The 19,883-nt window shown below is 51.4% G+C and overlaps 2 protein-coding genes across 8 annotated transcripts in view; one reads left to right on the top strand and one right to left on the bottom strand.

The window, feature by feature from the left end:
* Positions 1–9,197, top strand: part of SGSM3 (small G protein signaling modulator 3) — a 29,861-nt gene extending 20,664 nt beyond the window's left edge. For all 5 annotated transcript variants that reach the window (XM_030262942.4, XM_030262944.4, XM_030262943.4 and 2 more), the window contains 11 exons: positions 1,016–1,143; positions 1,445–1,600; positions 2,139–2,193; positions 2,607–2,656; positions 3,854–4,006; positions 4,104–4,174; positions 4,499–4,547; positions 4,771–4,856; positions 5,213–5,335; positions 6,711–6,771; positions 7,189–9,197. In XM_030262942.4, the coding sequence (XP_030118802.1) occupies positions 1,016–1,143; positions 1,445–1,600; positions 2,139–2,193; positions 2,607–2,656; positions 3,854–4,006; positions 4,104–4,174; positions 4,499–4,547; positions 4,771–4,856; positions 5,213–5,335; positions 6,711–6,771; positions 7,189–7,272 (1,016 nt within the window). In that variant the 3' untranslated portion in view covers positions 7,273–9,197. The remainder of the gene's footprint in view (positions 1–1,015; positions 1,144–1,444; positions 1,601–2,138; positions 2,194–2,606; positions 2,657–3,853; positions 4,007–4,103; positions 4,175–4,498; positions 4,548–4,770; positions 4,857–5,212; positions 5,336–6,710; positions 6,772–7,188) is intronic.
* The window catches only part of MRTFA (myocardin related transcription factor A), a 95,084-nt gene continuing 84,356 nt past the window's right edge, over positions 9,156–19,883 (bottom strand). For all 3 annotated transcript variants that reach the window (XM_072923386.1, XM_030262941.4, XM_072923387.1), the window contains 8 exons: positions 19,614–19,769; positions 18,879–19,129; positions 18,353–18,524; positions 17,116–18,210; positions 15,805–15,951; positions 13,841–14,017; positions 13,403–13,463; positions 9,156–12,978 (listed from right to left, as the gene is read on the bottom strand). In XM_072923386.1, coding sequence (XP_072779487.1) covers positions 12,479–12,978; positions 13,403–13,463; positions 13,841–14,017; positions 15,805–15,951; positions 17,116–18,210; positions 18,353–18,524; positions 18,879–19,129; positions 19,614–19,769 — 2,559 coding nt within the window. In that variant the 3' untranslated portion in view covers positions 9,156–12,478. The remainder of the gene's footprint in view (positions 12,979–13,402; positions 13,464–13,840; positions 14,018–15,804; positions 15,952–17,115; positions 18,211–18,352; positions 18,525–18,878; positions 19,130–19,613; positions 19,770–19,883) is intronic.

Below are 19,883 nucleotides of genomic sequence, written 5' to 3'. Positions count from 1 at the left end.
TTTTCTATAATGCTGCTAGAAGATAAGCAGAGTAATAATTTGCTAGCCAGTGATTTACTTGGCTCCTGAATAAAAGCTGTGTTTGTATAAACATTGGAGTTCAGTGAAAAAATACATAAGTTTAAATGTTAATTATGTTAATCAAGCTACCACATCTTCAGTATATTATAGAGAGAGCAAAAACAGATACATGAAAGTACACTTTGGATTTAATAGAAAACTATTTTTTTTGAAAAATAAGGAAATGGTTCATTGTTCCCAAACATCATGTACCCAGTATTTAAGGCATGTAGATACATTAACAAAGAGAATCTAAAGAATCCACCCTATCAGGTATCTTTCTGCGTAAGGTAATAGACATAGGCTGTCAAAACTCCTGGAGGAATTTGTGATAGTTAGAAGATGCTTTGGTAACTTTTACTTTGGGCTCATCACCATTTCTGTACACCCCAAATATTTGAAGTCTGGCTCTTAGGGAGGTTGAGGTCTATCGTGGCTCTAACTTCATAACTGGGACACGAAAGTAGGCTGTCTTAGTTTTTCAGATCTTTTCCAAGACTTGGTGAAGAATGTGCTCTCAGCCTGTGAGTTATACAAATATCAAAAGTAATTCAACCGAAACGTGATTCAGTTTCAAGAGAATGTCAGCTGAAGGGAATTACTGCAAGTTCCCCAGTCTTGTATCCCACCTTTCAGCTGACCATATATTACAGACACTTCTTGAAAGTAGTACTTTGGTATACTGAGTTTCCCAGGCAGATCAAGGATGGCATATTCCAGTTCCATATGCAGATTGAAGTATCATCTTCTTAAACTTTGATGCAGTCAGATTGGTGTGTACTATTTACATTATTGAATAGATTGGCAGTAAGTACCTGCCTTAGTTTAGGTACTTCTGATGTTAGGCTTGTTTGGTTTCTTCAGAACCAACAATTTCTAACAGTAACAAAAAAATAAATACCATGTACTTGCTTTACTTCCATTGCTTTCCCTCTGGCTGCATGGGCTCCACCAGGGGATGATGATCTGGAGGCACTGAAAGCCAAGAACATCAAGCAGACAGAGCTGGTGGCTGACCTGCGTGAGGCCATTCTGCAGGTGGCACGGCACTTCCAGTGTGTGGATCCCAAGAACTGCATAATTGTGAGTGGAAACAGCTGGATCTGCACTGCTGTGTGCTCCAGGCATGGGTTTTGAGTGTTCAACACAGGACATGGCTGTTCAAATGCTCTTGAGGTGTGGGCTTGAGAAAGAGCATGCCAGGTGTTATGGCTGGAGGGTGAGGCTTGCCTAATTCATCTGTGGCGGAGGGCTGTGCTGAGAGGTTCTCTGCTGTCTAGGGGCAGGAAAAGGTTTGGAAACAAGAGCAGGCAAGCTTTGGCAGATAGCCAGGAGACACCTGTGGACTTTGATTCCTCTCTGCTCTCATGTGTGTACCTGCTAGGATCTGACCCCAGACTACAGCATGGAGAGCCACCAGCGGGACCATGAGAACTATGTGGCCTGTTCCCGCAACCGGCGCCGCCGAGCCAAGGCACTGCTGGATTTTGAGCGCCACGATGATGACGAACTGGGCTTCCGCAAGAACGACATCATTACGGTGTGTCAGACTGTGGACAGGCATCACAGGGGACAAGCAGACCCAGCTTGTTTGGGACGCTGTGCTGCCTCTCCTGCAGGGGAAAGAAGGGAAGAGATAAGAGCCCAGTTAGGGGCCCAAGAGAAGCAGCTGGTGCTCCTAGGAACTGCCTGGGGATGAGGCAGTGTGTTTCTCTGAGTGTTGTCTTGTGGGTCATTCTTGCTGCCACCACCAAGACCCTTTCCTGGCTGCTGCATGGCTGTGCAAAAGATGGATTTGGTCCAACCCAAGTCCCAGTTTAACACTGCATACTGAACTGTGATACAACTGTAAAAGCATCCATTTGCATTCAGCTGTGAGCGTCCCATCTAAAACTGGGGAGAAGAGGATGTTTGCAGTAGCTTTGTGCCCTTGAAGGCCCTGGGCCATGTGAAAAGAGAAAACTGGCAAAGCAGTTGAGAAGAAAGCAGTTCCTCATTGTGGACACACAGCCAGGCAGCTGTACCCCTCCTGCCACTGCAACCTCTTCAACTGGTATTTTCCATTCCCTCTTTTTCAGATCATTTCCCAGAAGGATGAGCACTGTTGGGTGGGAGAGCTGAATGGACTGAGAGGTGAGAACAGGATGGGTTGCACTGGGGAGAGCGGGGCCAGATGCAGAGCATCCATTCATCTACAGCAACTGCTTTGGCAGCAAAGGCTCTGCCAGGTACCCAGAGTATCCACCAGGGGCAAAGCAAATGTATGAGAGCAGTCATGGAGCAGTGACCCGGTTACTTCTTGGAAACAGCAAGTTTAGGCTCCATCCTCCTGGCATGGGGTGGTTGGGTGCATGCCACCACTGCTGCATATGAGCAGTGTCCTGCAATTGACTTTATTGTGCAAATGCCTTAGTTATTGTGATTTTGAGGCAGCTTGCTTCCTTCTTTGGGGTAGGCCCTATGAACTTTGATTTTTATCTCAGCTCCTTTGTGTAAGGATTTCTCAGTATCTTTGTCAGGCTCATCTCTTTGTTCACTCTTTGTAGGTTGGTTTCCTGCAAAATTTGTGGAGATCTTGGATGAGCGGAGTAAAGAGGTACCTCAAAACCCCACCATTACAAAAAAAACCTTCACATTTAAAAAAAGGGTTATGTCATAACTGAAAAAAAAACACAGATGAAAAGAGCCATAGATTTCCCTCCTTCAGTCTGCTTTCTCTGGCCATTGAGTGCTTTGTGATGTGATCAGGCAGCCTGTCTTTCTAAGCCTGTTTTCTCAATTTCTTCATGCTGACCAAATGGAGAATGAGGGCCCCAGAGGGCTGCCGAGGCACCTGTGTGGGATGCCTGGGGTTGCAAGGACCCTAGAGATGAGGAAGCAGGGCAATGATTCTATCTGCTCCCAGCTGCCTGTGTTCTTTTACTCCTTTGAGGTTGTACCTATGGATCCTGCTCATGCTTTGTGGCCACGACAGTAAATTCTTCCCAAGCATCTGTGCCCAAGGGGACAATCTGTCTTAGTTCCTCTTACAGCTGGCAGTGATGGGATGGCGCTTATCTATAGCAGATACTTCAATATGTCCTCAAGATTTGGGTAGTGTGTATGAGACAAACATTAGCAGCTGTTGACCTCAGCAGTTTTCAGGGGAAATGGAGAAGGTCCGGTTCTCTTTCTTCTCAGCATCTGGGGAGTGAGGAAGAGGTCAAAGGCTAGAGAAGCCCCCAGAGAGGTGTCAGTATTCACATATTGCTTCCTTCCCCCTCTCTCAGGGCTGGCTCCTTAGATGCAGATCACCTCTCTGTGCAGAGAAATGTCCTGCATGCTGAGTGTTTCTCCTCCTAACTGTGGAAACAGAGAGGATCCCACTTACGGGTGTTAGCAGAGTGTCAGTGTGATACCTCAAAGTGGTGTACCCCCTGACCTGGAAATTCCTATTTGGTTCTGTTTGTCTTGACTTTTAGCAGCTTACAGAGTCCCAGAGACCTTCAGTGCAAGTCCCTCTCCACACCTTAGCTCAGTCAGCATCACACCATCACATTCCTGTGTGCTAAATGCTGCCAGGATGGTGCTGGGGTCACTTGTGTGGTCTTCTGGGCACCACCTAAACACAAAGATCCCAGGACATTCCCTGTGGTAGCACAGAACATGGGGCCTTATGCAAGAGCATGACAGATAGAGGAGGGAAGGGGTTCTGTTAGGCACCTGGGAGTGGAATTGGTCTGTGCAGAGGTGTGGGTGAGTGGACCACCTCCACCTCTCTGCCCCCTGAGAGCTGGCTCTTCCTGTTCCTCAGTACTCCATCGCTGGAGATGACTCTGTCACAGAGGGAGTGACAGACTTGGTTCGAGGGACACTCTGTCCAGCCTTGAAGTCCATATTTGAACATGGATTGAAGAAGCCATCTCTGCTGGGGGGGGCCTGCCACCCTTGGCTGTTCATTGAAGAGGTGAGATGTCCCAGCTCCCTTCATGGGGCAGTGTTGTCAGAGGGCTGAGGTGACTGGCTGTAGGGCAGGTGTGCTGAGTGTCCCTCTGCTCCTCCAGGCTGCAAGCCGGGAAGTGGAACGGGACTTTGACTCCGTGTATTCTCGCCTTGTTCTCTGCAAGACTTACAGGTCTGTGCCCTGCTCCTCCGTGCTCATCAAACTGATGCTGCTCTGCAAGCAGCAAGACTTGGCAAGACTCATGGCCTGCCCCATGCTCCTGTGGGTGTCATGTCAGCAGGCTGCTGTGCCAGTGCTGCTCTGGGGCTGGCAGTGGCTCTTGTCCCTTCCCCTGGGCCCCTGTGTTTGATTCTGGGTCTGTATCTGGCTCTCCTGGCTGCAGGGGCACCTCTGGGCTCAGCAGTAGCACGAGAGCTGTTGGGGTATGAAGCAGGAAAGGCCTGCATGTGCTCAGGGTGATTGGAGCTAGCTGGGCCTCTGCTGTGATCTTTACAGGCTTGATGAAGATGGCAAAGTCCTCACTCCAGAGGAGCTGCTTTACCGGGTGAGTGCTGCCCCAAGCCCAGCCAGAGCCCAGCTCCTACTCTGGGGACGTTTCCTGTGGAGATTGTTGGAGGGAGATGCTCCAGAGTCTCCCAGACCTTCCCTTAGCCCCTCTGGTGCTAGCAGGGGGTGGTGGGGGGGTGGGGGGAGCTCCAGGGAGGGCAGCATTTGGCTGCGTTGCTGAAGTGGCTGCCCAGCAGTAACCACACCTTCCCTCCCTACAGGCAGTTCAGGCTGTAAACATGACACACGATGCTGCACATGCACAGATGGATGTGAAGCTTCGTTCTCTCATCTGTGTTGGACTCAAGTGAGTCATCTGGCCCTGGTACCCTCAGCATTTTGGCTGCAAAGAGCTTGGGAAGGGGCAGAGTGGGCTTAAGGGTAGCAGTGGTTTCACTCTTAGGCCACTGTTTTTCCCCCCTCTCACTGCAACCACTGGGAGAGACCTGTTCCTTGTGTGTTGTGCTGGCCTGATTCCTAGCTGGAAGATGGTGCTCCTGTTGTATGGAGTGGCTCACACAAGTTTATGGGGTTATCCTGTTCCCACTGGGGACAGTGCTGTGGATGGGGGTCAAGGCTTGGGCTGAAAACAGGCTACCCCAGAGGGACAGGGTTTCTTTCTTGGCTGCAGCTGAGTAACAAGCCTATACCCCATTGTTGCAGTGAGCAGGTGCTGCATTTGTGGCTGGAGGTGCTATGCTCAAGCCTGCAGACTGTGGAGAAGTGGTTCCATCCCTGGTCATTCCTGCGCAGTCCTGGCTGGGTGCAGATCAAATGTGAGCTGAGGTGAGTGTCCCAATGGCATGTCCCTGTGCCAGTGTCTGGAATAGATTTCCTCTTCTGAAGGAGTTGCCTGGGTTCAGGCCATCTCCAGTGAGTTGCAGCATGGGCTGCCCAGACATCTCAGCCATAGAGATTTCCTGCTGTGTGCTGAGACAGCAGGAAATCTCTGGACAGTTTATTTGTGAGGCACTGTGCCTGCCTGATCCAAGAGCAGAGCTTGTCTTCTGGGGTCCTGTTGTGACAAGCAGGCAGTCTTTGCCTGCCAGCAGCCTCCTGCTGTAAACCTACTCTGATGGAGGGTCTGCCTTTTCAACCCCACTGCTTCTCCATGTCCTTTGCTAGGTACTCTGAGTCCAAGCGGGAAGTAGGGAATGTGCTAGGGAGACAGTTGGACAGTCATTAGCTGGGAAGGAGTCCATCACCCACTGATTTCTCTGGTTAGGTGAGGGAGTGGTGTCAGGGGCTGAAAGCAGCTTTAGTGTCTGAGCTTGCACAAGGCAGTCACTTGGAGGCCAGGGCACACATCCCTGGGGCTCCGGGCATCCATGCTCCTGACCCTCCTGCACTCTGCAAAGCCAGGTGAAATCCCAGGAGCTGGAAGGCACATCCCCTGCCATCGCCTGCTCCAGCCTGGTTCTCACTGTGGTTCAGTGGAAGCTGGCTTTTGTGTGCACCACCCACTTGCCTTAGGTCCCAGTGAGAGCATCTTTAGCCAGAGCAGGCCTGTGTGTGCACACTGCAGGGTGTCATGTTCTCAGCCTGCTGCTGACTGGGAGAGGGTTTCTGCCACCTCTGGGCTGCCATGTCCCACAGCATGGGGGCAGTGCCAGTTGGGGATAGCCAAAGGACCAAGGGGGACTGGTTAATGTCTTACATCCTACTTCTCCCAGCCAGCAAGGGAGCTCCCCGTGCTAGCCCCTTAGAGCACTTCTGCTGGAGGACACTTCTCTTGCTCCAGGGAGAGGGAGGGTGCTGCAGAACTCTGAGGTGCTGCAGGAAGAGGTCTGCTTTCTGGAGAGGAACCTGCCATCTGCCATGGCAGCCCTCAGCCAGGCGTATCTGCTGCCCGGGGCTGCCCGTGCCTTCCTGTACTGCTGCACCAGGCTCTGTAGGGGCTGCACTTGAGTCACATCTTCAAGCTCCTTCCAGCCTGGGCCTGGGAGGATGTGAAGCCCAGCGAGGAGGAGAAACAGGGAATAAGTGACTGCTGCAGTCTTTTCAACACCATCAAACAAGGAATTTCATCCTTGTAAGCTTAGTGGCATGCCAGGATAAGCTGGGGAGGCAGTGTATTTGTGTGCCTGGGGCAGCAGTTGTGTGGTGGGAGTGTGGTCTGGGGGATCTGTTTTAACATTTCTCTCTTCTGGCTTTGTTGCAGAGTCCTCGGCAAATTTGCTTTCAGCCTCTCTCAGGACTGGGAGCTGCCAATAAAGAGGGAGGTGAGTAGGTGGCATCTCTCATTCTCTCACTGAACCAGGGGCTTCACTTAACTGCCTCCCTCTCCCGGCTTTGTGCTTCAGCCCATTCTCTGCCTTCTCTGGAGCCAGCTCCAGAGGCTGTGGATGGGGCTGCTTTCCTTGCCAGGGCAGGCTGTGCAGCTGGAGCTGTGGGGCAGTGGTGGCAGAGGGGTCTGCCTGCCCTGCCCAGATGGGGCAGAGGGAAGTGACAGGCTCTCCCTTTCCCCCATGCTTTCCAAACCAAAGGCCTCTCCCTGTGCCAGCTGTGCAAAGGTGGGAAGTGCAGGAAGCTGCTCTGTCTGGGTGCCAGATCCTTGGCATGCTCAGGCTGCCCGCAGACACAGCCTTCCCCTTTTCTGGGTGTGGTGCACTGACCCGGGTCTTTGTGTCATCCTGCAGGAGAAGGAGAAGAAGCCACTGAAGGAAGGGGTGCAGGACATGCTCGTGAAGCACCATCTCTTCAGCTGGGATATAGATGGGTGACCCCCCACCCCGTGCCATCCTGGGGACCTTCTTGATGGCCACAGTCTTCTCCTCCACCCCATCATGTCTCACCCCCTGCCCCTCCCCACCCCACCCAGTTGTATCTGTGACAAAATCCCCCCCAGGGGCTGCCAAACCACCTGGGACAGATGGAGCAGTGCTGAGACACTGAGCTGCAGACCCCAGGGGGCTGATAGTTGAGGGTGATGCTGCAAAGGTACAAGTGTGTTCTGGCTACAAAAAGCAAGTGCCCCCTCCCAGCTTTCCACATTCTGACACCCCCATTTTCTGCTTTCCTCAGCTCTGCCTCCCCACTAGTGCCCAGGGGAGCAGCCTGGCTGGAGCCATTGTGCCCTGCCCCATGGGCCGGCAGTGATGTGTGGGGATGTGAGCATGTCTGTGGCTGGAGCTGTGGGGAAGAGCTTTGATCCATGAGAGCCACTGACCGTTTGCACTGCAGGTGCATGTGGAATTGTGCTGGTGAGAGACTCACTGCTGCACAGGAGCAGGGAAAGCACATCCCCTCCGTGCCAGCCAAGGGCTCCCCTCTGCTGGGGGACATGTGGACAAGTTCCTTTGACCTGGAGCTGAGAAAGGGGAACTGGCATCAGTTTCATCCCACCTCACTGGCGCTGGTGTGGGGTGTTGACAGGAGTTGCCCAAATTTACCAGCCTGTTACCACTGTAACAGCCTTAGGGGATGGTCATTGTCTACTTTGGGAGCAGACAAAAACCACCTCTCCTCCAAACAAGAGTGTTTCATGCTGTCATTTTAATCTCTAGATGATTTTTACTGTTAACCAAAAAGCTGTAAATTTACTCCAGGAACATGTATATTTTGGCACTGTTGTAGCTCAGGACAAAGTTTAGGTTGGAGCTGGCTCAGGGAGACTAACTCGTCCTCCTTGCCCTGCGATGGCAACAGGGACGTGGGTCAGGAGTGGAGAATTGCTGCTTTGTGGTGGTGGCTCTGGATATGGAGTCTGTGACTTTCTACTGAAAGCGCTTGTCTGTGAGCACAAACTACTGATGGGATGACACTAGATTCTTACTTTCCTTTATTTGGTAGGTTTGTAAATAAAAACTGCGTCTTGGGAGAATGCTGGGCTTTATCTTTTTTTGACAGGGCCAGGACTTGGTTTAATTTTTCCTTTCTCGCATTTGACAATGGTGATCCCATTTCTGTGCTGGCACCGAGGGAGCTCCTTGCATTGGAGCAGCCCACAAGGTCCGGTAGCAGCCAGGGCAGAGCCAGTTCTGCTGCCACCAGCCCTAAGAGCAGGTCCACAGCAGAGCCCCAGAAAAGCCAGAAATACTGGAAACTATGGGTTGTAGGGACACTGCAGGGGGAAGACCCTAAGAGGAAAGGAGAGGGGCTAGCAGAAAGCAGGGCTGGGTGGTGGGGACAGCAGTGTTGTCTGTACAAGTGTCTCTGGAAAAAGAAGGTGTAAGCTGAGCTGCGAACTGGTACAGTAACAGGGCACTGGGAGAACTTGGGAGAACTGTGTTTAGAAGTCCAGTCTTGTGGGAGAATGGAAATTACAGCATATGTTCTGATTTGAACACGAGTGTCTTCAGTGAAAGTAATTCCTTTGGAATGTGGCTGTGGAAGGGGCTATGTCACCTCACAACCACCTGTAGTCCTGACCAGACTGCTGGGCTGGGGGAGACTAATGGCTGTCCCTGATAAAACCTGCTTCTGGTTGCAGCTTAGGTAATTTCCATACATTGAGGGAATCTCCCTGCAGCTGAGCCACCACCACTTAAGCTGCTTTTTTCAGGTTTGAGAAAGACACAGAGGGATCACCCACCCTTAACTGGAAAAGGCAGAATGGCCCCAAGTCCTCCCACCAACATAGCAGAGAAGTTTTTGAGAACATGGCTGTTTGGAATTTTTTTAATAAAATGGACTTTTTTTCTTCAAATATTTGTAACTGAAAAAATAATTCAATTTAAAGATCCATTCTCTCCCCCATTAACTTGTCACTTTTATCCTTTTCCAGTTGAATACTCGCTCTGGATCTGATGCCCCCCAACACCATCCAACTCTGATGGTGCTGATCACTCCTCACCATTGGCTGCATAGTGGAAGGGAGAGTGCGTGCTAGTCAAATACACATTACAAACAAGTAGTGGTTACAGCAGAAAGATTCAGGATTACATTCAAGGTAGAGGCAGAACATCAGACTTTGTTTTTCCCAATGGGTGCAAAAATGTATGTCCAGGGGAATACCTCTTCCAACAAAGAACTATTGAACTATTATTCAAAGAAATAATAGTAAGAAAGCAGAGAACTGGGCAAGCCTGCTCTGGGCACTGTTTGGGGAGAAGACTTTCTAACATTTCTGGGGCTGAGGCACCACCTTACCTTCTGCCTACACACACAGGGTTAGTGCTCACTCTCCTGGCAGAAGCCCCCTTGTGCACAGGGGCTCCCACAGGTCAGCCAGGCTCCTCAGGACATGAGGCTCATGGTTCTCTATCATCTGGGCTCCTTGAGGCTCTTCAGGCAATGCAAGTATGTTGGGCAAAGTCAGGGTCACTAAATTCCTACAGTTTCACACCTGATGGTGGATGGGTGAAGGTAAAAGGGAGCAGCTGTGGAATCAGCCTTCCACCAGCAATCTCTGGGAAGGGATACACTGCTATTAGGCATTGGCATCTCTCTGCCAATCACTGGAGTACCTGGCCCAGGCAAGGAAGCAGGGCTGGGTCAGGCCAGGACTGCAGCTGGAGTGCTCCCACCTTCCTCTAGGAGCTCATTGCACTTTATTGATAATTTCCTCCTTTATTTAATAGTTGCAGAATTGTAATTATTTGTACCAAAGAAATCACACAGCTGGTTTTTGTGGAGGCTACTGCAACTATGGGCTAGAAGAACCTGATTTTGCTTGAGTTTGACAAACAGGCAGCCTCACTTTTTCCCCCCCACACTTTCCTCCTTAGAAACTCCTTGCCTCTTGCCCCCACAGCTGGGCAGCTGCCCTGGCAGAGCTGGTGAAAGCTCTGTAAGGTGATTGCTAAGTACTCACTGCTCCCAGTGAGCACCTGGGCTGCACCAGGAGAGAATTCAGGGAAGGCTCAGGAGGATAAAAGGGAGTGCCCAGTAGACTCTTTTATTCTGATTTTTAGGATGTGACACTGTAGCTTGAGGAATAGAAAGTCTGTGGGGAAGGGGGGTGGTATCCTCCCGCCCAGACACTGAGGGAGGCAGATAAGAGGCTCCAACTTGCTTACAGCTCAGGGCCAGAGGAGAGAGGAGGGGAGAAGAAAGGAAGCTGCCAGCAGGCTTCCCTTGCAAATGATTAAGAAAGTGGCTCCCCATGCAGTTAACAAGCAAAGGGCTCAGGAAAGCAGGAGTTACCTCTCAGCTGCAAACAGGCATAACCCTACCCTGCTGCCAGTTCAGTGGCTGAGGGAGAGCACATTGTGCAGGGCTGGCATTCACCTGCCTCACCATGGAGCAGAGGTACCAGCACCCCTGTGGCACAGCCTCTCCCTGGGAAGAGGACCAGGTACCAAAGTTGCAGGGAAGCAGCATGTGGCTCACAGCTACCCCTCCCCAGCAGGAAGCTCTGCAGCACAGCGTAGGGGAAAGGTGGGGACAGCATCCTTAGGGAGATAAACTGAGAAGGATGGCAGTTGATCCTTTCATTGCCTAAGCAGGTCAGTACCTCAGTCTGCATGACTTCAGAAGCCACAGTTTCCCCCACCTCACTCAGCGTGAGCGGCCTGGACCCGGCTCAGGGCCAAAGCAGGGACAGCCTTGTGGCAAGGTGGCCACATCCCTGTAAGCCATATCACTCCTGCTCAGTGTGGCTGTGAAATTCTAAAGTAACAGGAGTAACAGCACAAGAGCGAGCCACAGGCCTGGTGTTCTACCACAGAGCCCAGCTCAAGGAATAGCATCATCATGGCTCTGAGGTCCTGGGGGCTTGTCAACCCACTCCTTGGTCTGCAGTTCCCTCAAGGCACCAGTCTGGGCCCCTACAGGGACACAGGGCACCAGCTCAAAGTAAGCAGCCATTTACTTTTACCTTGTGGGACTGGAGGGAGGGAAGAGCAGAGGTCAGCTGCCCAATACTTGTTTTCAGGCTCCTCCCCAGAAAGGGGCCCTCACAGTCACTGAGCCAAGACCTGTGCCACACAACACCACTCATGCAGTTCCACTTCCCCTTCCTTGCCTGTGGGGTCCAACATCCATCCCCAGCTGCTGCTTTCCACTGGGGCACGTGCTACGGTGAAGCATCCAACACAGTGAAGGCAGGACAGATTGCACATGGCCCCTAATGATATGTTACTGATTGCCAGCTGTGCCCCTCACCTGCTCCACAGGACACGCAAGCGCCTTTGTGTCCCTGCCCAGGCTGACTGCCCTGCTCACCTGGGGATGTCATGAGTGCCATGGGAGCTAGGGGCAATGGGCTGTGCCTGACAGCATTTTTAACATATAAGGACCTGATTTTAGCACCTTAAAAAACTGTTTTGCAGCCCAAAGCAAGTGGAGTTAGCAGGCAGGCCAGCAGGCCTCTGCCAAGCTCAGCAATATTTGGGAAACCAGCTTAGACGTTACCAGGTTAGTGGGGAGTCCTGGTTCCCTTTGGCTACATTTAGAGAAGGTGCCTGTTCTGCCCAGCTCTTCCCAGCCCTGTGGCAGATCAGACCCTCCCCTGACAGATGGCAGGTGGTGCAGAGGGCAGCTGCTCTGGGCCCCAGGCAGCCCTCCTGCCTTTGTGTCCTGCTCCAGAGGTAGAATCCCCTTCCACAACCGTTAAGACCGACTGTGCTGGGGCAGCACAACCCCCTTTATCCACCAGTCCCAGGACAGCACAGAGTGCTGCTTCTGGAAACAGCTCAGGCCCAGTTGTGCTCTGTCCCACGTGAGGGAACAACGTGCTGCCATTGCTCCTGCCTGGAGGAACAGGGGCTGTTGGCTCTGTTCTCACCCTGGCTGGGCCAGGCTGTGTGGAGTGGGCAGGAGGCACCAGCACCACAACTCCTCCTGTCCTCCTGCCTCTTGTCCCCCCCAGCAGCCATTCTCCCTGCCCTGGCCTGGCTCACTGCCAGCTTCACGCAGGAAGGATACTGTTAGGGGAGGAGTACAAATACTAGGAGCTCTTTTTTTCTTTTTTTTGGTTGACTGGCCTCTTCCCTCTGCATGCCTTTGCCCTCCCACACCCATTCCCTTCAGTCTCTGCTCACAGAATTACAAGCAAGAATCCCAGTGCAGCTGCAGATCATGTCCATCAAGAAAGTCTGTGGAAAAGAGGCTGGGAGCCGTGGTGTTCAGGGGAGCCAGGCTCATGACAGAACCCCCTGGCAGCTCCAGCCAGTCCATGCTGTCCAAGTTAGCCTCAGCCAGATCCAGGGCTATGCCCCCAGACGGCTCGTGAGCAAAGTGCAATTCCGAGGTGTCCATAGGTGAAGGCGGGTGGTCCAGGATGGCCGAGCTGCTCAGCATCTCACTGTGGAGGTCATCAATGAGGGACAGGGGCTCTGGCCCATCGTGGCCTGCCGTCAGCAGCGGGAGGCCAGTGCTGCTCTCCAGGAAGTCCTCCAGCCGCCCTGCGAGCACCGGCTGCCCCAGGGACACCGGCACCGCCAGCTCAGAGGAGTGGTGGCTGCTGGGCGGTGAGGAACAGGCTGGGGCCACAGGTGGTTCTTTCCCAGCTGGAGATGACTGATCCTTGAAGTCAGCAGAAATCTCTGTAGAGGGAACAAACAGGTAAAAGAAAAGTCTGGCTGAGCACCAGAAGGATCCCTCCTACCCACCAGGGCCACAGACACCCCCCAGACTAAGCCATCACTGACCACCAGCTGGGATGAGGAAACATCCTGTGCCTGTGCTTGCCTCACTATGGGGAGTTTTCAGCCCACCTCCACAAAATCCCATCTCTGTCCAGTATCTCAGAAGCGATGTGCCTGAATCTGATGCAGCACAGCCATCAAGAGTCACAGAATCATATTAAGGCCTGACTGACATCTCTCTCCGTGCTTTAATGACTACTGCCATTGCTAAAGGCAGTGGAAGGGACACCGGAGAAAAGAGTGAGGTCATGACAGACTCTCCCCTCAGTGCTCTGCAATCCCCAGACTCAGACCCAGGGAAATGCTGGCTTTATCGCCTTACCTCCACTTTCAATGAGGATATCAAACAGGTCATCCATCTGCTGGCTGGAACAGCCATTCTCCTGCAAAGAGCAAGTGCAGGATTAGCTTCCTATTTACCAGGGGAACTTCCACCTCCAGCAGCACCCTTGGCTGCTGGCTCTCCCTTGCCCCAGGGACAGGGCTGTTTTCTAGCAAAAATGAGCATACCATGACATGGCACAGAGTCCTCTGTAACCCAGGCTGTTACTGGCTGGGAAAGTATGGTCAGCAACAGCAATTAATTGCTTGGGATTTTTCACCTGTGATTTAGGGCCCACCCCAAACCCTCCAGAGGAAATTCAACAAGAAAGGTGCAGTTGTGTCTCCATTCCCTATCATTGGGAATTCACTAAGTAAATTAATAATGGCAATTTTTCATCTGCTCTCCAAGGAAACCAGGGAGAATAACTGTTCTCACCTGGGCCTTTGGCTGTTGCTTCACTGCCTCTTCATAGCCAGGTGGTGGCTCTTTCATTGGGACTGAGGGAACTGGAAGAGGAGGTGGAGGAGTTCCAAAAAGCGGCGTGTGCTGTTGCTGCTCCAGGTCCATCTGGGAAGGGGAAGGGGCAGCAGGAGAGCCAGGCTGTGATGAGGACTTTTTAGAATGAAGGCAAAAGAGGGAATGAATACAAATCAGGGAAAAGTCTACATCGACTCCTGTCTCACAGCTGCTTTGAGACCATTACCTCTCTGTGAGCACTTCACAGCAGTCTGCACTGCTCAACCCACAGCAGCCTGCCTCCTTCCCTGGACTCTCTGCACTGTGCCCTGACAACAGGGGAAGAAGACAAATTTCCCCTCGACTCACAGCTGGAAATCTTTAGCTGATTTTTCCAATGCTAAAGCAGCCACACCACAAACCACCTCTTCACTTCTCCTGGAAGGGGAGATCCTCATCTATCCAAGCAGGGGATTCCTGCAGCACTTTGGAGGGAAAGGGCATTTCCCTTGTGTGTTCAGCCTACTCTCTGCAATACATCCAGGGCCTGTCTTCTATCCACCTCCCTCTACAGTGCATGCTTTGGAGTCACGAGCCAGCTTCACTTAGCAGCAAGTTTCACAGCCTGCTGGTGGGCGGAGAGCACCAGAGCACTCAGCAGCACCAGAGCTCCATAGGAAACCCCAAGTGTTGCAGGAAGTCGTGCTCATGACTCAGCTTTACCAGATGAATCAGCACACAACTGCCCATAAGGGCAAGGATCAGGCCTTTCTCTCTACAGCAGCTATGCATGACCCACACAGAAACTTGCTCCCCTAGAGCAGTGAACCCTGGGCAGCAGCTGAATGCCACTTCCAACACGTGTACGCATTAATGCCTTTGCCCCTCCTATTTTCCCTGGAAAGCTGCTCATTTGTTGTGACCCACAGGTAGAGGAGTGACCCCAGACCAGCTCTGCTGGGATCTACTCTTCATGAGAAGGACTGGAAACCATGGCACAGGCCACTGGGATGTGCTGGGAGGGCACCTTTTTTGACACACTAGGTGGGCTGGTTTTATCAGAAGCATCAATTTTCAGCAACTGCTTATGGAAACCATTGGGGAAGAAAGGCTGCAGGTTTGGAGGTGCTGAGAAAGACAACTCGGTGTAGGCCAGCTGCCCTGTGACCATCTGCAGACCTGGCTTCTGACCCCACAGGGAAGTAAAAGTATTGGAAGAGTCAGTACAGACACCTCTGCAGGCACAAAGGCTAAGGAACTCCAAGGAAAGAGGTGCATTTATTTACCGTCTCCACTTTCTCCAAGGTCTCTAAGCAAACCAAGGCACTAACCCTTTGCAAAGTAGATTTCTCACTCTAAATATACTAGAAATTACTTCTGTCTTCATACCCTTTCCAGGAACTGATTCAGAAATGATCCTCCAAGCTCTAAAATCTTCATAATCTTTCTGTGTTTTATCTTAATTACAGTTTAGAGAGGCTAAGGAGGCTAGAAAGGACTGAAATGTACAGTATAGCCTCTTTACAGCCAGCATAAAGGCAGAGGTGCTCTCTTTCCTGAAGCAGTATAGCACTTCAGAAAGTACTGATTAACTGGCATGCTCAGGGCAGGGGAACAGAAATGACGGCGTGCTCAGCAATACCAGAGACTACATGGTCACAGCCCTTTTACCCCTCTGAGCTTACATGCCCCTTCAGAAGCAGCCACACTGCCCACACCACCCTCTCTCCATGCAGCAGCCACCTCTTCTGTTCAGCAGCAGTCCCTTCAAGAACCTGAAACACCCCTGTGAATCAAGGCTGCCCACTCCAGCCCCTCGTTGTTTTTAATCCGCAGACAACACCCACTGGAATGTGGTACGTTTGTACCCACTGCCTGTGCGTAAAAACGCTGGCAGCAGGCAAAGAAAACCAAGGGAGGAAAGTGAGCAGGCAGTGAGCTACCTTAGATTGGTTTGGTCCTCTGGGCTGCTGCTGCTGCTGCTGCTGCTGCTGCTGCTGCTGCTGCTGCTGCATGGGCTGCTGAGGGGTGTTTGCAGGTACCTGACACGGCAGTTGGCTGGAAGTTTTAGCGGGTGATGATTGTACGCTCTGGAAAAAAAAGAGGTATAACATAACACAGAGTAAGAGGTTATTTCTCAGACATGACATGGATACAAGGCTTAGGTTTCTCACAGTTTGTTTTTTCCCCACTCTTTATTCTTTATGAAATTCCATCCTTCTCTTTCCCTGAGCAGAGATATCAGACTGGATGTAACTGAGAGTCCTAAGATAGGAGGTAGTACCAGCCTAAATCCCTGGGCTACCCATAACACACCTCAAGGACTGCCAGGCCTGACAGAGGAGCTGTGCCCTTGCAGAGCAGCGGTGGAGCTCAGGTGAGATACTCTGGGGTTTCAAGGTTGACAGTGGATGCTGATGTTTAGACAGCTGCCAATATCTCACCTGCTATGCAGCAAACATAGCCTGCTCAGTGCCTGTCACTGATGGCAGACACTGCCACTTGCTCTGCAGAAAGTGCAAGAAATGTATCAGCAGAGAATGAAAATTATCTTTGATGTCATGGAAGGTGCTGAGGTTTGACTTATGCCATCAAACTTGGGCATATTTATCCCTTCCTGGAAGGACCACTCGGAACACTTCTGTTAAGTGCTGAGCTCATGCCAGCAGGGTAATAGTAAATCATTTCTGATGAAAGACTCTGTTAACACTGAAATACTGACATGCATTAAAACAAAGAGCAGCCAAAATGCAAACGGTCTGCTCCCAGGGTCTGATTTCACTTCTTGGTAGATAAGATGACCCATCTATCACTCCAGCTATGATCTCTACAGTTAAGGACAAGAGGTGAAATACACTCTGCTCATTTTAATACCATGGGCGTAGTTGTTCTTTTAAAAGCCAGTGAACTGTGGCAGCAAACCCTTGTAGTCCAAGCCCAAGTCCAAGTCCTGACAAAAGGCAGAACCATGTGTTTGGAAGAATGCTGAACAGCCTGTGATGCACAGAGCCAATCGTGCATTGCTGTACACAGCTCATCATTGTCAAATTCCAGTCTTTTTGCCAAAGATCTGCTTACAGTGCTCTGTTTTACAAAGCCATGATCTACCAACCACTGCAGTGAGCAACTCAGCCCTTTCAGTATTTACTGCACTGAATTTCCACCCTGTGAGGCCATCCTATGATAACCTGAGTGGGACGAGGAGAGAGGAACCCAACTGCCCACAGCAGTGATGGAATCTGACCCTTGCCTACCTGCAAGGGTGGGCAGCTGCTCCCTGCCATCCCATGGGGAGAGAGGCCCTGCCTCTCGGTGCTCTGCTTGGTCACGGTGAGGACAATGTGGGTCCCTGTGGAGTCAGTGATGAGGGTGGGGGGAGGGGTGCCCTTGATGAGGGTGCTCCCTTGCTGGCCAAGGAAAAGCCGCGGGCTGTGGGCCTGGCACAGCGGCTCTGCCTCCTCCTGTTTCACCATCACAGCTTTCTTTGGCACTGGGCTTGGATTTGAAGTGTCCATTTGGCTAGCGGTTGGTGCAGGGCTGAATTGGTCTGTTTGGCCACTGGATTGCTTCGCACACTGGCAACTCAGGAAACCATTTTCACTCTTGACCTGGGCACCAAACGCTCCTGGTTTGGAGGCGAGGGCTGTGCCTTCTCTCGTGGCTGTTGGGGCTGGCTGTGACTGCTGAGAGCGCTTCTCCTGCTCCAGCTGTAGCCTAAGCATCTCCACCAGCTGCTGCTTCTGTTTCAGCATGCGGGTGAGTTCCTCAATCTGCTTGTCCTTCTCCTGCAGCATCTGGTCTTTGTCCCTAACTCCTGCATCTCTGCTGTTACCAGCACCACACCACTCTGACTTGGGTGCCACATTTATGCTGCAGGAGGCGGACTTGGAGCTTTCTTCCTTCACCAAGAACTGCACTGGAGATGTCTGCAAGGTGAGCTGGGTCAGAGGTGAAGTCACCATCTCTCCAAAGGTATCTCCAGTGCCCGAGTTTTCATCCCCTGTACTCACTTGCGAGCGCTCAGAAGGAGTTGGAGAAACAGGAGGAGTTGAGCCTGTGCTCCCAAACTTCATCACACCACCACCAGTAACTGTGGCCACAACTACTTCTGCTGGTGCAATGCCAGTGGTGACCAGGGCTGGCCCTGTGCTCAGCCTGGCAGTTGGGAAGGCCACCACCACTTCAGCAGCTTTAGGGAGGACAGCCGCTGTGCTGGGCTTGGGAGTGGGGGTTGTTTGGCCAGCTGCACCATTCTGCTCTTGGTAAGCTCGGAGACGCTCAATCAGGTCCGTCTTTGTGCCCGAGACAGGCAAGGCCCTCAACTTCAGTTCTTGCTTCAGCTCTGCTACCTGATAAGGGGGGGAAAAAAGAGGGCAACATTAGGAGAACTTCTAACTGAACAACTATCAGTTAGATATCGGCAGCAACATCGTTCAGTACTGCCCACTGACAATGGCAGAAAGGGTCTGTTCAGCTTCACAGGGCATTTACCTTCATCTCATCCAGGTTGGCAGGGAGAGGGCCAGGCTTGCCCACCACAGCATTACTGTTTTGTCTCATCAGCCCACTAGAACCAGAAGATACTGAAGATGTGCTGCTGACTGTAGCAGAGAGACTGCGTACGGCAGGAGCACTGGCACCACTCTGCTGCTCTCCTGAAGGCCTGCAGGAAAAGAAAGAACACAGACATCAAAACCACAATGGAAAGACACCAGAGGCCCTCAGTATCCACAAACATACACGTTCAGAAACATCTGGGTCACTAGTGTTGCCCTAGACTCTAAAGCACATCAACACTCTTGACTATATCCATACCCCTGCTGTGCCAACCGACTCATTCCAGCTGCTTTTGTCTGATTCATCTCTCACTGGCTCTTTTGAGGCCCTCTGGAACCTACAAGGCTGAGTGTGTCACACCTGTCACACCCAGTGGCTGCCCCTCACACCCAGAATACCATGTCTCTGGTAAGAGTGCTGGTAAGTGCTTGCTAAGAGACCTGCCACTGCGGACCCATACTTAGGTGGGGCTGGCAGGATGGTCTGATAGTTGTAGTGCTGCTGCTGCTGGTTGAGGATCTGAAGCTGGAGAAAGAGCTGCTGTTGCTGCAGTATTTTGGCATAGGATGAATCCATGGGAGGAGCTCCCTTGTCCTGCTTTTGGTCCGGGGGAATATACTGATGATACTTAAGCTTCTTGACTTTCGGCTTCAACTCCTTGGCTTTTTTACTGCGCTGAGACTTCTCACTAGCAGACTTGGGCTGGCTTTGCTATTTAGAAGAAAAGGAGGAAGCAAGTAAGAATGATATAATGTAATATCCCATGTAAACCAGAACACACACTGGGATTTTAATTTTGAAATTCTCTAGTTTGTTCACCTCAGGGTCTTTCCATGTTTCTCTAACTGAGACATTATAGACACTGCACTGGCAGCAGCTTATGCTGCACCATAATGCAGGTCACCTTTCCCAGTACACCAGATCATTTGCTCATCCAGTGCAGACTCATTGATTCTAATTATAGATAACACTGATTGTTTCAAAACATTTTGCATTTAGCATCCATTTTGAAGAAGATGAATACACCATGGAACAGAAAACCCCGTTAAATATGTTACAATAGGAAGACATCAGTGAGAAATGTTTCCTTCCTTTGCATCTGTTATGCTAATACTTCCAACTCCAAACCTGCTTAAAAGTAACTTTCTTATCTTCCTTTAGACTACAACAATGAAGACATCAGCCAAAATAGTACCTTAATGAGTGTTGGTGGGGGCTTGGCAGCAGTAAGAGCCACTCCATTGGTAAGACTAGGGGGCAGAAGAGGTGGAGGTGGCAGTGGTGGAGGTGGCTGCTCAGGTAGGAAAACAGTTTCACTGGAGTCTGCGCTAATCTGCAACTGGGATGAACCCTGCAGGGACAGAAAAAGGCATAATGAGTACACACACGAGGAGAGAAATAGTTTAACAGAGTGCAGGAAGTGTCCACTTGGAAGGAAGGAGCATGGGCTTCAAATCTTTAATCG

Source organism: Taeniopygia guttata, chromosome 1A, assembly GCF_048771995.1.
Source record: "Taeniopygia guttata chromosome 1A, bTaeGut7.mat, whole genome shotgun sequence".
NCBI classification, from domain to species: domain Eukaryota; kingdom Metazoa; phylum Chordata; class Aves; order Passeriformes; family Estrildidae; genus Taeniopygia; species Taeniopygia guttata.
Note: the sequence above shows the minus strand (reverse complement) of the source record. Positions and strands in the feature narration are given on the sequence as shown.